At 40.9% G+C, this 13,279-nt stretch overlaps 1 protein-coding gene across 2 annotated transcripts in view; it reads right to left on the bottom strand.

The window, feature by feature from the left end:
- Positions 1 to 13,279, bottom strand: part of LOC130186607 (protein unc-13 homolog B-like) — a 67,049-nt gene that overhangs the window by 3,682 nt on the left and 50,088 nt on the right. The window contains exons 18-37 of one of the 2 annotated variants that reach the window (XM_056403819.1): positions 12,966 to 13,081; positions 12,072 to 12,235; positions 11,360 to 11,510; positions 11,159 to 11,227; positions 10,949 to 11,038; positions 10,553 to 10,690; positions 10,129 to 10,259; positions 9,877 to 9,962; positions 8,393 to 8,519; positions 8,107 to 8,203; positions 7,752 to 7,895; positions 7,067 to 7,144; positions 6,734 to 6,811; positions 2,319 to 2,407; positions 2,079 to 2,225; positions 1,622 to 1,745; positions 1,456 to 1,509; positions 1,224 to 1,301; positions 474 to 621; positions 178 to 234 (exon numbers count right to left, since the gene is read on the bottom strand). In XM_056403819.1, coding sequence (XP_056259794.1) covers positions 178 to 234; positions 474 to 621; positions 1,224 to 1,301; positions 1,456 to 1,509; positions 1,622 to 1,745; positions 2,079 to 2,225; positions 2,319 to 2,407; positions 6,734 to 6,811; positions 7,067 to 7,144; positions 7,752 to 7,895; positions 8,107 to 8,203; positions 8,393 to 8,519; positions 9,877 to 9,962; positions 10,129 to 10,259; positions 10,553 to 10,690; positions 10,949 to 11,038; positions 11,159 to 11,227; positions 11,360 to 11,510; positions 12,072 to 12,235; positions 12,966 to 13,081 — 2,166 coding nt within the window. The remainder of the gene's footprint in view (positions 1 to 177; positions 235 to 473; positions 622 to 1,223; positions 1,302 to 1,455; positions 1,510 to 1,621; positions 1,746 to 2,078; positions 2,226 to 2,318; positions 2,408 to 6,733; positions 6,812 to 7,066; positions 7,145 to 7,751; positions 7,896 to 8,106; positions 8,204 to 8,392; positions 8,520 to 9,876; positions 9,963 to 10,128; positions 10,260 to 10,552; positions 10,691 to 10,948; positions 11,039 to 11,158; positions 11,228 to 11,359; positions 11,511 to 12,071; positions 12,236 to 12,965; positions 13,082 to 13,279) is intronic. The other variant, XM_056403820.1, reaches the window with a different exon arrangement.

The following is a 13,279-nucleotide window of genomic DNA, read 5'->3' as shown; positions in this document are numbered from 1 at the left end:
CAAGAAAAGAAATTTTGAGTCACAATGCACAGTCAGTATGAGAGGAGGATACAGGTGGAGAGGTTGGGTTAGGGTTGACCTATCCACCTTAGTGGCACACAGTGACAAAATGTACAAAAGGGTGAGCGGGTGGGGAAAGAGAAAGGAAGTCTGGCGGATGATTTCAATGAAACCTACCCCTGCTGGGCTGTATTTTTTCATTGGGGGTTAACCTAATACCCTTTCCATTGTGCACTGGCACAGAGGCAGCACAGGAGATAAGAGAAGACAGCAATAACATGTCAACAAATTCTAGCATCAGGAACATTTTAAACACACAAAATACAGGTGCAGACCTAAAGGAGGGAATATTCAGTGCAAGACCTTGTTAATCAAACACATATTGTTCAGCTGGCGCCCTCTCCTGGTCTGTTATGGGAAAGATTTTTTCCCTGTACGCTTTAGATGCATCATTAGGCAGTGGCCTGAACTACCTTGTGCATGCTGGGTGGTGACAAAGGTCTTGATGAGTGTGTCTGTTGTTTGGGTGTAGAGGGACAGAGCGTGGCGTAGTGAGGACAGCTCAGGACTCTTCTCCAGGAACGCCTTCTTTAGCCCGTTGCCTCCTGCGTGGAAGTATTGCTGCAAAGGAAACCAAGGGTCAGTCCATACAAACCTCAAGAGGAATAATGCTAATAAATAGGTTTACTATATATTAGCATATGGGATTATTTAATCCAAAAAAGATGGTTCGATTTACATGTTTTGGTAATGATCCCAAAAAGCTGTTTTGGAGTTACTGTATATTAAAAGTGCCTAAGCCAGCAGCTAGTCAAGTCCAAACACAGTCAGTCAGTGTGGCAGCAAAAAAGTCAAAATAAGGTTCAGATTGAAAATGAAAATGCCAAAATTATCCTTAAATTGTGGAAAACATCACTGTACTTCCTGGTGATCCATTTGGAAATACAGATCAAAAAACTCAAGGTTGAGTAAATAATAGAAACATTATAGCATTTTTCCCAAATTATCTGGCTAACTTAATTTGTTAATCGGATAGCTGCTTTGTAAAGTTCACCCCTCATTTCATCCACTTCATCCTCTACAAACTTTGTCGGGGCCAGTCGAAATCAGCCAACCGCCTAACCTCTCAGGGTACCTGATTAATGGATGAATAGTTGATGAAGCTAATTTGACCCGTCTACCCTGCACCCCAATGAAACCAAAGCCCTGTGGTATAAACTGACCTTGATAGTGTCCAGTGCAACATCCATGACAGCACACTGTCTGGGAGACAGGCTTTTAGGCTCCCCTGCCATGTGATCCTGCACAATCCAAATGATGAGAAAAGAGGTGAGCTAGCTGCATAAAAATAGACGCATTCGCTCTCAGTGAATAATTTTACAGTCAGTTCTTCAGAGTCTGGTAACACTGAGCTCCATTTAACATGGATTAAAATGTATGAAGGCATCGTGATACCTTAAGTTTGGAGAGCTGACCAAGTTCTTTTGCAGCTGAGAGGATCTGTGCTCCCTGACAGAAAAAAAAACAAAAAAACACTTTCTGTTGAATTTATGCACTTAAAAGTCAAATCTATTTGCAATATGACGATATGCTGAAGCAAACAAACAAAGATTAGACTTACAAAGGTATCGTTGCCCTGCGGCAGGACAATCGTCTTCTCCAGGCTGCTCATTACCATCCTCCACAGCTCCTTGAGCACACGCTTCAGTACGGTCTTCTCACAGACAGTGGCGAACAGAGTCAGTCTGCAAAAACATGCAAACACACACAAGTACATCTCAGGTTAATGAGATGCACAGAGCATAGAGACTGCGGAGGTGTGTTAACCCCTAACTGCTGCTGGTATTTGTTAAAAGAAACTCAATTAAATATTTTAACCAAATGATCTCTGCAAATAGAAATTCAGTTCCAGTGTGACCTTAAGAGTGTGTATACATGCTGATTATATCAGGATAAAAAGAGGAAAAAAGGAAAACTTCGAGAAGAAGAAATGAGAGAAACATATAGTCAAAACTACAGTTAAATTATTAAAAGAGGGAAGGAGAATGTGAGTGTCAAATCTTAATGAATCCACTCACTTTCCATCCAGGAAATCCATGAGAGGCCTCAGCATATTATCAGAGTCGGCATCCACCTGGTTTTTGTTGTTGGCGTTGAGCGGTCCTTTGATCTGGTACAGCAGAGACGCCATCTGGCGCATGCAATCGTTGATGCGGCTCTGGAAACTGAAAAGGAAGATAATGATCAATCAGCACAAATGCATGCGAGGCGTCTGATATGTATAATGATATATGTGTATGTGTGAGCTGTATATGCACCTGTTTCCAAATGTACTGCTGAGCTCATCCAGCACGTTGTTCAGCTTCACCTGCAGGTCGTTCAGTAAGTCGCTGGCCTCGGTGTCCATCTGCAGAGAGACGGAAGCCCAGGAGGTGTCGGTTTAAAATCGACTGAGGGCCATTTATTGTATATACTGCAGTAGAGTCAAAAAAAGAACTTTTCCAATCTTCCCTAAGCTTTCACAAACTTTGAAAGTGCAGAGAAAATAATTACTCTCAAGAGAGAAAGCATGTGGCAGCTTTCCCCCCCAAACACGGAGGACCCGGAAACCCTTTCACAGCCGTTCATAAAAGAGATTCATTTAATTTCCTATTTGCAGCTTTTGGCCAAAATGTTACATCGTGTTATTAATGAAAAAAGACACACCAGCCCAGCCTGTTTGTCATGCTTCACACCAAGGGATGAGAGGCAAAATAAATGTAATTCAGGTTTCTTTCAGGTTGCACTGTAATGTTTGTATTCTATGCTCCTGTAGCAGAGAAATGTCCAACACACACACACACACACACACACACACACACACACACACACACACACACACACACACACACACACACACACACACACACACACACACCTTGACTGCAGTTTGTAAAGAAAAGAAATGATTAAAATTTGACACACATGTCCACACAAACCCACCTTTTTCTCAGCAGTCTCCAACTACCAATCGGAGCACATTGAAAAAGTAAAAAGTTTAATATTGCAAGAGATGCCTGTCTTACAAGTAGTGAGTCTCAAAAGCACAGGGTGAGGGGACAAGTAGGAAAAGATCCATCAATTACCTCCAGAATACCTAACACAGGTATACTGTGGCATCATCTAAATAAGCACTGCCTGGGGTGGGGGTGGGGGGGTGGGGGTGGGGGGGGTTAGCTAAGCCATATGGATGAAGCCCATGGTGTGGCTCATTAAGTCAATGATCCAATGGCCTTTTGATTCATGGGCTGTCAGGGTTACGTAGCACCATTAGTGAGGGGAGACTGAGAAGTTCCTGCTATGCAGCACAAAGGGAAGGCTTCAGGGGAGAAAATGGCAGCTAGAAATGGATTGTGTTCTGTTTATAATGTGCTGTACGTTTTTTGTTTTTGCCTTCGAGTATTTTTGTGTGCATCGGTGTACTAATGAGTGAGTCTGTACACCGACACTCACCTTCTTCTCTTCAAATGCATTTTCAGTCTACGGCAGCACAGAAAGGTGGAGGGTAACACAGGACAAGCTCAGTTAACTGTCATTTCCTATTTTGAATTTGATTTTCATTCGTAACTGCAGGTGTCATCAAGTGCCATTATACAAAGTGCGGCGGCAGCAGATATACCCTGGTGTCCATGTATACATGTAACCTACCTTTTCCACTGGTGTATCCATCTTTGTGCGCGGGGAAAATTTCGAGATTTTTTAATAGAGAGAAATAAAAATGACAAACTATCAAAATGAAATTTAAAACGAGAAAAAAGGTCCAACAGAAAATTCAGAAATAACTGTTGTTAAAGGGGAAATGAGTGATCAGTTCAGAGGAAAGATTGGGGAAAATGTCACTGAAAGAAAGTGATAACTCGAGGTGGAAAACAACCACGGATGACGATAAAAACGAGACACAGTAAACTCCACCATGATAACCACGGGGGCGTCTTGTTTCAGTGGGACATCATCAGTGAGGCTCACTGTGATGTAGGAAGAACAAGGAAACGGTGAAGAAGAATGACTCCACGCACGATGTTATAGGTTAAAACCACTTCAAACCGCAACAAACCTCAACCTCAATTTTCTCCCCTTCCTCCCCTACTTCTTCCTTCTCCTCCATCTCCTCCTCCTCCTCCTCCTCCTCCTCACTCTCCTCAAACTAGGAGTCGCAGTGAAAAGACAACACAAAATGTTAAAGTTTATTTCTCATAGCCGCCAACACCACAACCATATTCAGTGGTGAGATGGACGTGTATATGTTTGTATATGCATGCATGTATCACAAAACATGCATGCATATACAGTGAACTTGCCTGCCACGCTAGCATGTTATTGTTGCGCTAGAAAAGAGAAGAAGAACATGACTGTGACTCCAAGGCTTAGTTTGCATATAGATATTCACCTAGTTGTTTACTACAGACATGAGGATTCAGTTGTAAATCAAAAAAAGGTGATAAAAAAAAAATTTATTGTTTTTTTCGTTGATTTGGTGTGATTGAGCTATCTTTAAATCATATACTTAAATTCAAATTAAAAATTGTTAAACAAAATAATTAATTTATTATATTGATTTCAATGCACACATTAATAGTACCTGAACAGACTGATACCCCGCAAAGCAGAGATCCATTTAAGCTATAGACTGTAAATAATCTAAATAAAGTTCTCTTATCTTCCTACATAAATTATTTTAAATTGTTAGTAGATAATGCTGGATATTCTATAGCATTGCAAATGCAATTTCTCCATTTTTAAGGCTTTATATAGGTTCCATGTCAACAATTTTTGGGGGGTAAAATATTCCTATTGTGCTTCATTTGTGCTTTTACATGATTTTACTGCAACTGGAAGATTATGCTCCTTTATCATTTCCAAAAATTCTACAAACTTCAGTTCATAATCATGTAGATAAACTCCAAATTGTTTGGTCAACAAGCAAATACATTTTCTTTTATTTTGGTTAAGAAATAAAATAATTTAAATAATTTATGGAGGTACTTCCTAAAGTTCTTTCAGTCCCAGAGAAACCGTGGCAAAAAAAAAAAAAAAAAAAACTCGGCAGACAATAATGTAATCTGATCCTTGATCAATAAACCACTGTTTGTCTTTCTTATGCCTTCCTATTGCACTGACAAGCAACTCACTTATAGACACAAACTCAACTGATCTCTCAAAAAGGAGCTCACATGCTGCAGCCTTTCACCTTTCAACACATCAACCCAAACCCCATCGTTAACTAATCATCTGATGCATCAGTGAAAGACTTGCAAAACAACGACTTCCACAAAACATGATCTTCAAAGATAAAAGTTCAAATCAAACGAGGTCTATCGACAGAGAAAGAAAATAAAGTTCAACTCAATTACTGTAGTACAATCAGCCGCCAAAGGAAAACTCCACCACTTACACTGCTGTTCAAAGTATTTCTGGAGCTACTTTATGTTTTAACTGAGTGCTGGTGTGGTCACCAACCGGACGGCCCACAATAAAATGGGGCCGAGGATACAAGCAGCAAAGCCCCTCTTCTTACCATTGTTCAAGTATTTTTTCTTTTCATGAACACAGGACTGGAAGACACTCCAACAGCTAAGCCAATGTGTTTTCTAAAGAGGGATTGGCTACGTAAGAATCAGGATCTACTGGTTTAAAGTATTAAAGTAATATTCCACTATATGAATTATCGACTAACTAATAGCAAAACATTCACTATGCCATATGAGTTAGTTATAGTCTAGCAACTACTGGAATCTACTCTATCCTACCATCCGCAGTACCCACCAGAGCCTTTGCTTCCTTATCCTCAGTTACGACCTGCTGTCCAAGCCAGGAGAAGAAGAAAAGAATCAATACAGCGATGCACTGCTTCATTAAGCTATTTAAAGATGTACTTTCATATGGACAAATATCTGCCCATTTCAGCCCTGTTCAGACTATGATGGGAACCTACCTCCTCCTCTCCTGCCTCTTCCTCCTCCTCCTCTTCTTCTTCTTCTTGCACCACTTCATCTTGCTTTAATTGTAAAGTGAACACACTGGTTGAAACTCTAGCTACAGTGTCCAACAGCTACAGTCCTACAAACACTCAACCACCACTAAAAATATACTATACTACAGCTACAATTAATATGATAAAAGCACTGTATGCAAAAGCGTGGTAGGGTTTCAAAGCAGAGAGAGGTCACAGCTGACAGAGAGGCTATTGATTCTCGTAACTGTAGCTACACTTAGGACACGAGGACGTGATTAAATTAAGTCTCTGTCTCAATAGTCTATTAGGCAGCACAGGGTCTAACCTCTGTCAGTATCGATCTGCTTTCATTGACAGCATCACATCAGACAGCAGGACGGCACAGGAGGACTTATAACCTGGCTGTAACATAACATTCACAGCACAAAACAACCTCCACTGTGGCCTTGGTAGGGGTCAAAACTATGTCCTAATCCAGCATGACAAGTCATCTACTTCACATGCTCATTAAACTACCACTACTGTACATACCTCTGCTTCCTCCCTTGCAACCTGATACACAAGAGCCACACAAATACAGCTGACGTAGAACCATGCACCGCTGAAATTCTACTTTTCATGGTTGACTAAGAAATGTTTAGTTGATTAGTGATTTTATGTTGTTTTTCTTTTCCATATTAAGGAATCTTGTGCACTAAAATGGGTTGTCTTCACATCTGCACCTGTCTTCTCCAGACTTACCTGTTTGGCACCCATCGACTCAAACATCTTCTCCAGCTGGATTCTTAACTGCTGCACATTATTCATCAGGACACAAGGCTGCAGGAGGAAACAGGAAAAGAGAGATACAGTCCACAGCGAGTTGACAATCATGTAGGAGGGAATATTTCAACTTTGAAACATAATTCAAATTTAAGATGGAGTCCTAAGAGACTGAACAACATTAGACCCACAGGTGAGTCTAAAAGCATCTCCAAAATGTGACTGAATTTATACTGTGTTATGTAGCATCTTCAGCAGGTAAGTAAACCACTGCACTGACATTTAAATGCCCTATTGTAGTACAGAACTTACAATCTTCTCCTTGTCAATATAAGAAGGAAAGCTCTTGGTCAGAATGGCACTGTACTGCAGAAGGACTTTGGCAATTGTCTGTAAAAAACAAGAGGAAAAAAGACAGTAAAAGTGAGTGTGGAACAAAAAAAGGACATAGTTTCATTTAAAATGGTTTCAAATCCAATTACTTACTTAATAATAACTAATAAAACTGTTTAGTGTTTACAGAGAGGGATATAATGCACTTTTTGGGAGCGTGACCAAAGGATCATTTCACCTGAGTGTTAGAAAGATTCCCAAATGTCTCTTAAAGTATTATCTGGCATGCAGGAAAACAAAACCCAAAACTGTGCTGTGCCTCTTTCCCCCAGGAGGGGAGTATTATATCCAATCCAACATTTCTATTTAATGAGTAATATCAAATTCCCTTCACAAAAAAGGAAATGTCCCTCCCGACAACACTGTTGCAACATGTTACCATGTTTCTAAGATAGGAAAATGGTCATAGTGAGATGCTGCTTTTGGAAGTGAAAGGTGAAAATGTCTAAGAACCAATTTATTATTAATAATGAAATGTATCTCCAGCAACTATGAAAGAAGTTCTACACAATAGCTCTGTGCTGTTTCCTTAGCCCAAATCCTTTTGCAACGTGATGTACTTGAGAGCAGGTTTTGGCTGCACCATCCAATGAGGTGTGGTTACCTTGGAGAAGCGGCGGCTGTACTGAGCCATGACGCTGGGGTCTGGACATTCCAGTTTCTTGATGATCTCAAAACTCTGGTTGAGCTGGGTGAAGATGTCCACCACGGAGCAGGAGAACAGAGCATGCTCAGACGTCTGCTGAAACTGAGACACAAATAAAGACATACAAACAATACTTGGTTATTCATCAATATTCATAATGCGTACAGTTAAAAATGTGTGTCTGGAAAGATGGACCTCAGTAATCTCATTTTAATCCCAATTTCACTTTTAACTTTATTCTTATGTCTATGAGAGCATAACCTTCTTTGCAGAGGTAACAATCAAAAAGCACATTCAGTTTTAATTTTCTTACTCCATCTTTTTTGTCTCTCTCCAGGGCTCCATGCATGAACTCAATAGAGACGTCTTCATTTTCATCCAACCACTGCAGCACAAATTGTAGGAACCATCTATGAGGTAAAAATAAAGATTAGCAGTTACAATTTAAACAAACAAAAAAAGTATATTTCTGCGTTTAACCTGCTATATATCCATAATCAATGCCGGAGTGAGGGATCAATCAAGTATATAATCAAAACTTAGTTATTCGAAGGTGAATGTAATGTTTCTCTGTGTCTGTGTTTCTCTGTGTCACTTACGATGGGTAGTCTGGAACAACACCCTTAACGTTCGGCAGCTCCTTGACATATTCATTGTAGAGCCACTTGACCTTAAAGTGCAGGTTCATGTAGTCGGTGCTCTTACACAGTCTGTGTTTCTCGTGATCTGCAGATACGAAGATATGAAGATCCTGTGAGGTTTACTGATGAGTTTCCAGAGAGTGGAGGAGAATCTGAAACCCCTTACTAAAGCGATCAGTCATATTTGGCTATTTCCTCCCCCCTTTCCTGTCTTTACACAAAGCTTACTTGCCACTTTGACGAATTTCTCAGTCTTTGCTAAACTGATCCTAATTCAAACTGTGAAGTTATAATTCTAAAAAACAGATTTTTTTTTATGTGCAAAACTCATGAAGACAGAAGACGCTCTCACACGTTTAAGATGAACCTAAACTTCAGGGAAGTGTGTCATTCTAAAAGTAAGTGCTTCACTGAGTACAAGTGTCAACAAAAACTTTTAATTTTATATACATGAGTAATGAATTCAGCGAGATCATGCATTTGAAGTCAAACCTGCTATGACTGATAACTAATAAAATAAAATAAAAATAAAATGCACACTGTGATTCTACACCCATGTTTCACTTTGAACTGATTACCCTGAGGTCACTCAATACTGAACAGCACATGAATGTAATGCTCCGGAACAGACCTATTTCATGTCACTAGATAATTAACTGTAGAGGAGCTCATATGAACCTCAGATGCACTCACAGAAAGCAATTGGATCATATAATAATGATTAGCTCATATTCAACCAGGCACTCCAGTATGTATTTAGTGACCCCCTAAAAAATGACTACAACTCTTCAATTTCAAATACAACATCTGTCAGGATTCATTCCATCTCTGAAAACATTTCCCATCACTTTTTAAATGAATGTAGATTGAAAATGAAGGGGCCACCACAGTGTAGGGGATTCATCATGAGGACAGGGGCTGGAATAAAAGCTGACTGCCTCTGGGGACTGGTGGTTTCTGTACAGCACAGTGCAGCAAAGAAAAAAGTGAAGAGGGGCTCCTGGGAGACATAAGCAGCTTTCAAATCCTGCACAACTATCATTTCTATCTTTAACTTCTTCTGTGCCATTGTATTGTTTCTACTGCAGAGTTTCTCTTCCCTGCTGGACATTTACAGTTTCACCACTGACTTCTTTTAAACATTACACGTCTAAAATACAACGCAGCAGACTGTAAATGTCTGTAAATAGTCTAGAGGATACTACAGAAACATACCGTGTGGGACATAATGTGGAAAAAGCTACAGAATGATGGCATTTCTGGCATATAATGAACGAAGAACCGAACAAAAAAATGACAGATGAGTTTCATTCTAAAGAGAAATTAGCTTCCTTTGAAGAGATCAAATCAATTCTGCAGAAATGATGATAACTTACTGTCTCTTAATGATATAGCAAAGCAAGAGACCTTGAGTGGGATAATAGACTGGGGCCGGGACTTACCTTCCATAGCGTATTTCATGTCCTGAGCAAAGAGTGTCCACATGACCTCTGCCGACACCTTCCCTACGCTCAGTTCCTGAGGGAACCTGGGAGAACGGTGACATTTCATCATATCATGAAATCAATCTTAATGAATTCTGACAAAATATGCCCGAATATCATGATTGAAGCATCCATATTAAGTATCAAATAAAACTCCTCCTGCTATTTTTAATAGAGTCAAGATTTAGTGAATGCATGGCAACTACTAACTGGTTGAGCACGGGTGTGTAGGAGTTTCTGTCCTCTTCAATGATAGAGACGATGAGCATGATGAGTTTGGGCCAGAAGTCCAAGTTCTTGATGCTCGGGCCCTGCTCCTCCAGAGGGAGCTCCTCCTTGTTCTGGATTAGAAAACAAACACACAGTCTGTCACTAAACAGAGACTTGCTACAAGCTAAATACAATCAGTGTAATGGATTTTTATGTCTGCTTTAGTGATCACTGTAATTCCTGCCAGTCAGGCCCGAGGCAGGTGTTTGTGCAGCAGTTCATACACATGTCATTATCACCCCGAGTTGCCTCGAAGGAGAGATAGTATACTGTTTATCTAGTCTTGTAGCACTTTTATGTGTCTGTTGCTAGAGGACCACACTGATGCACATCATGCAGCTGGATTCTTAAGTGTGTGACTCACTGTGTCCACAGGCTGGTACTGTCTGTTGTACAGCTCGTGGCAGTTGTTGAAGATGTAGTCATACGTCGAGTTGAGACAGGCCTTGACACAGTCCCTCACGACCTGGCTGGCTCTGGGCGGAGACTGTAACTCCTGGACCTGAACACCAGATGGAGATAGCAACACTGGCAGCGAATGACTGGAAACAATCACTGACACTTTATCAACTTGCACAGTGCAGGAATAATGTGTAATTATCAGGTGGTGACTTCAGAGCCGAGCTGTGGCAGAATGACCCATTTAAAAGTGAAAGGATAAACCCCTTAGTGAGATTACATAGAAAACCACTACAGTTAAATTAAAGGCACAGCAAATTAAAAAACACTGTTAATGTGTTACATTAACACTGCTAGCTACCTTCATCCTGAAAAAGGTGATGCTGGTTAGAAGATCCACAGTGGATTTTAAATCCTGCAGGCGATCCTTGCTGCTGGCAGGGAAGTGGTTCTAATAATAAATAAAACATCATTATCAACATTGCTGAAGCAATATTTTAATGACAAGGCAGCAATGTGCGAGAACTGCATGAATGTCAGTGATATTTATTTAGCACAATTAAAATCTTACCCTGTATGTCGAGAGGTCAATACGAAGGGAGTTGTGTAACTGGTCTAAGAGCTTGACAAAACGTTCTTTCTGTATGGGGTGGAAAAGAAAAAAAATGAATGATGAGAGAAAAGGAAAAAGACAGATACAGATAAAAAAAATGCAAGGAGAAAGACTGAGGCAGTGTGTGTGTTTGTGTGTGTGTGCTACAGTAATACAAACCCCGAAATTGGAGGCAGCAAAGCGGTCAGAGGCGGACACATTGGTGGAGGCGGTTGTGTGGGCGTAGAATGCATTGATATTGGCCAGCAGGGTGCTCATCACTGCAGGAACCCCGGGACACATGTACTTAGACGACAGACATGCAAAGTGCCTGGAAAGATATGCACAAAGAGAGCTCGGTGAAGACCTGGGCAGCGGGTCTCGGGTTTCTCCCGTTTATACCTGCTCACACTGCCAGAGATATTTCACTGCCATGAAGAAAAGGTACTCTCAAGGCATCGTGGGCATACAGTGCGAATAGCTGTGCCTTTATTTGGTCAACCTGTGTCCTCTCAAGGGTCTTGTTTTCACCTAATGATCCCTTTTAGGAACGGTCATTTCATCTGCCCATCAGCTAGCTGGCACGTTTAGGCTGAAGGATGGCCCATTGGAGTGTGCTTTCTGTGAATGATGGGCCCAGCTAACAGGCATCTGTATGGAGCATGACATTTCATGGAGACAAATCCATCCTCAGCCCATTTATAATTGACTTTCCTTCATTCGGAGGCCAACAGGGAATGACAATGGCACTGAGAGGCACTTTGGTTTGAGAAGAAAAGACAAGAAGGGAGGGCAAAGAACAGGGGAGATGAAGAGGTGACAAACACATGGACAGGTAGAGAGAGAGGTAAAGGAGACGGTGTTTATGTTCACTGTGATATCTCAGACTCACGTCATGGCCTGGTAGATTGACTCAATCCCGTAACGCATGGCGAACTCGTCCACTATTTCCTGCGCCACATCGTCGTAGTAGACTTTCCACGCGTCATCTCCACGAGCCTCTGGGATTTTCACCACACCTTGGCCAAGCATATCAGTGGAATGGTGAAACAGGTTCTGTAGTGGACAGAAACATTGTGTTAATGTCATTTGAATAGGCTGTAACGGGAAAGATGATAAGTGACAGTGCTTTAACAGGACGTGTGCGGTGAAGACAATGAGGGGTTAAAACCTTTAAGCCTTTCTGATTGTAGGACTGACTGTTTTACTGTGAGGCCAATTCAAAATTTGATTTAGATAGGTTTTGAAGTTTATAATTGTTTCTAAATAGAGTGCTATGCGCAGGTTTTTTGTTAAAAGCCCAGTAAAAAATACTCCTGTTACACAGTAAAACTCACACGGACTTGAAGTCCAATCGTAACTATGGCTCTACTTAACTCCTTTACTCGCCGAGAGCTGTCTCCAGCGGTGGAAAGCAACCCTCTTTTTCTATCACTTCCTTTCTTGCACTGAAGTTAGCATGCTAACCAGCTAGCTCCGGCCAGGCAGGACTGCCAGGTCACTTTCTGATAGCGAGTCACTAGTAGCGTCAATCAAAAGTAAACACCTTAAAGTACTTAGAAGAGTGGTATCTTTAGAAATGTTTTTAGTGAGATGATACTAATGCACAATCTCTGCTTAATAATTTTAGAGAATAATAACAGGTAATTGACAATTTAGATATGCTGTTTAGCTGGTACTTTATGACAAATAAAGTTAATAACAAATGTTTAGTATGCTGAACCTATGTAATATCCTGTGTGTTTAGGTTATTAATGCAAGCAGTGGTTTCTGTAGAATCCAATACCTCATGCAAACATGTGTACTGCACATGATATGGAGCCACTTTCTCCTCTCCCTTGATCTCCACGTTGATTTGGAGGCGAATGGCACCCGACACGGCTGACTTGTCTGTCCTCTTCTCTGTAATTACACAGCCACACAAACACTCACGTATCTGCACGTTCTTGATTCATAACTCCAATCCAGTCCTGTGACACGGAGACACATGAAACCAGGTCTGTTCACACAACACTAATTACAGACTATTAACGTGGCAGCTCTATTGTAGGGGGTTCTGTTTCTACAGTTTGATGGCAGTGCAGAGCAGGCAACGCTAAT

The sequence above is a fragment of the Seriola aureovittata genome, chromosome 18 (assembly GCF_021018895.1).
Source record: "Seriola aureovittata isolate HTS-2021-v1 ecotype China chromosome 18, ASM2101889v1, whole genome shotgun sequence".
Classification (NCBI taxonomy): domain Eukaryota; kingdom Metazoa; phylum Chordata; class Actinopteri; order Carangiformes; family Carangidae; genus Seriola; species Seriola aureovittata.
The sequence above is the reverse complement of the archived record's forward strand: the minus strand, read 5'-3'. Positions and strand labels throughout refer to the sequence as shown.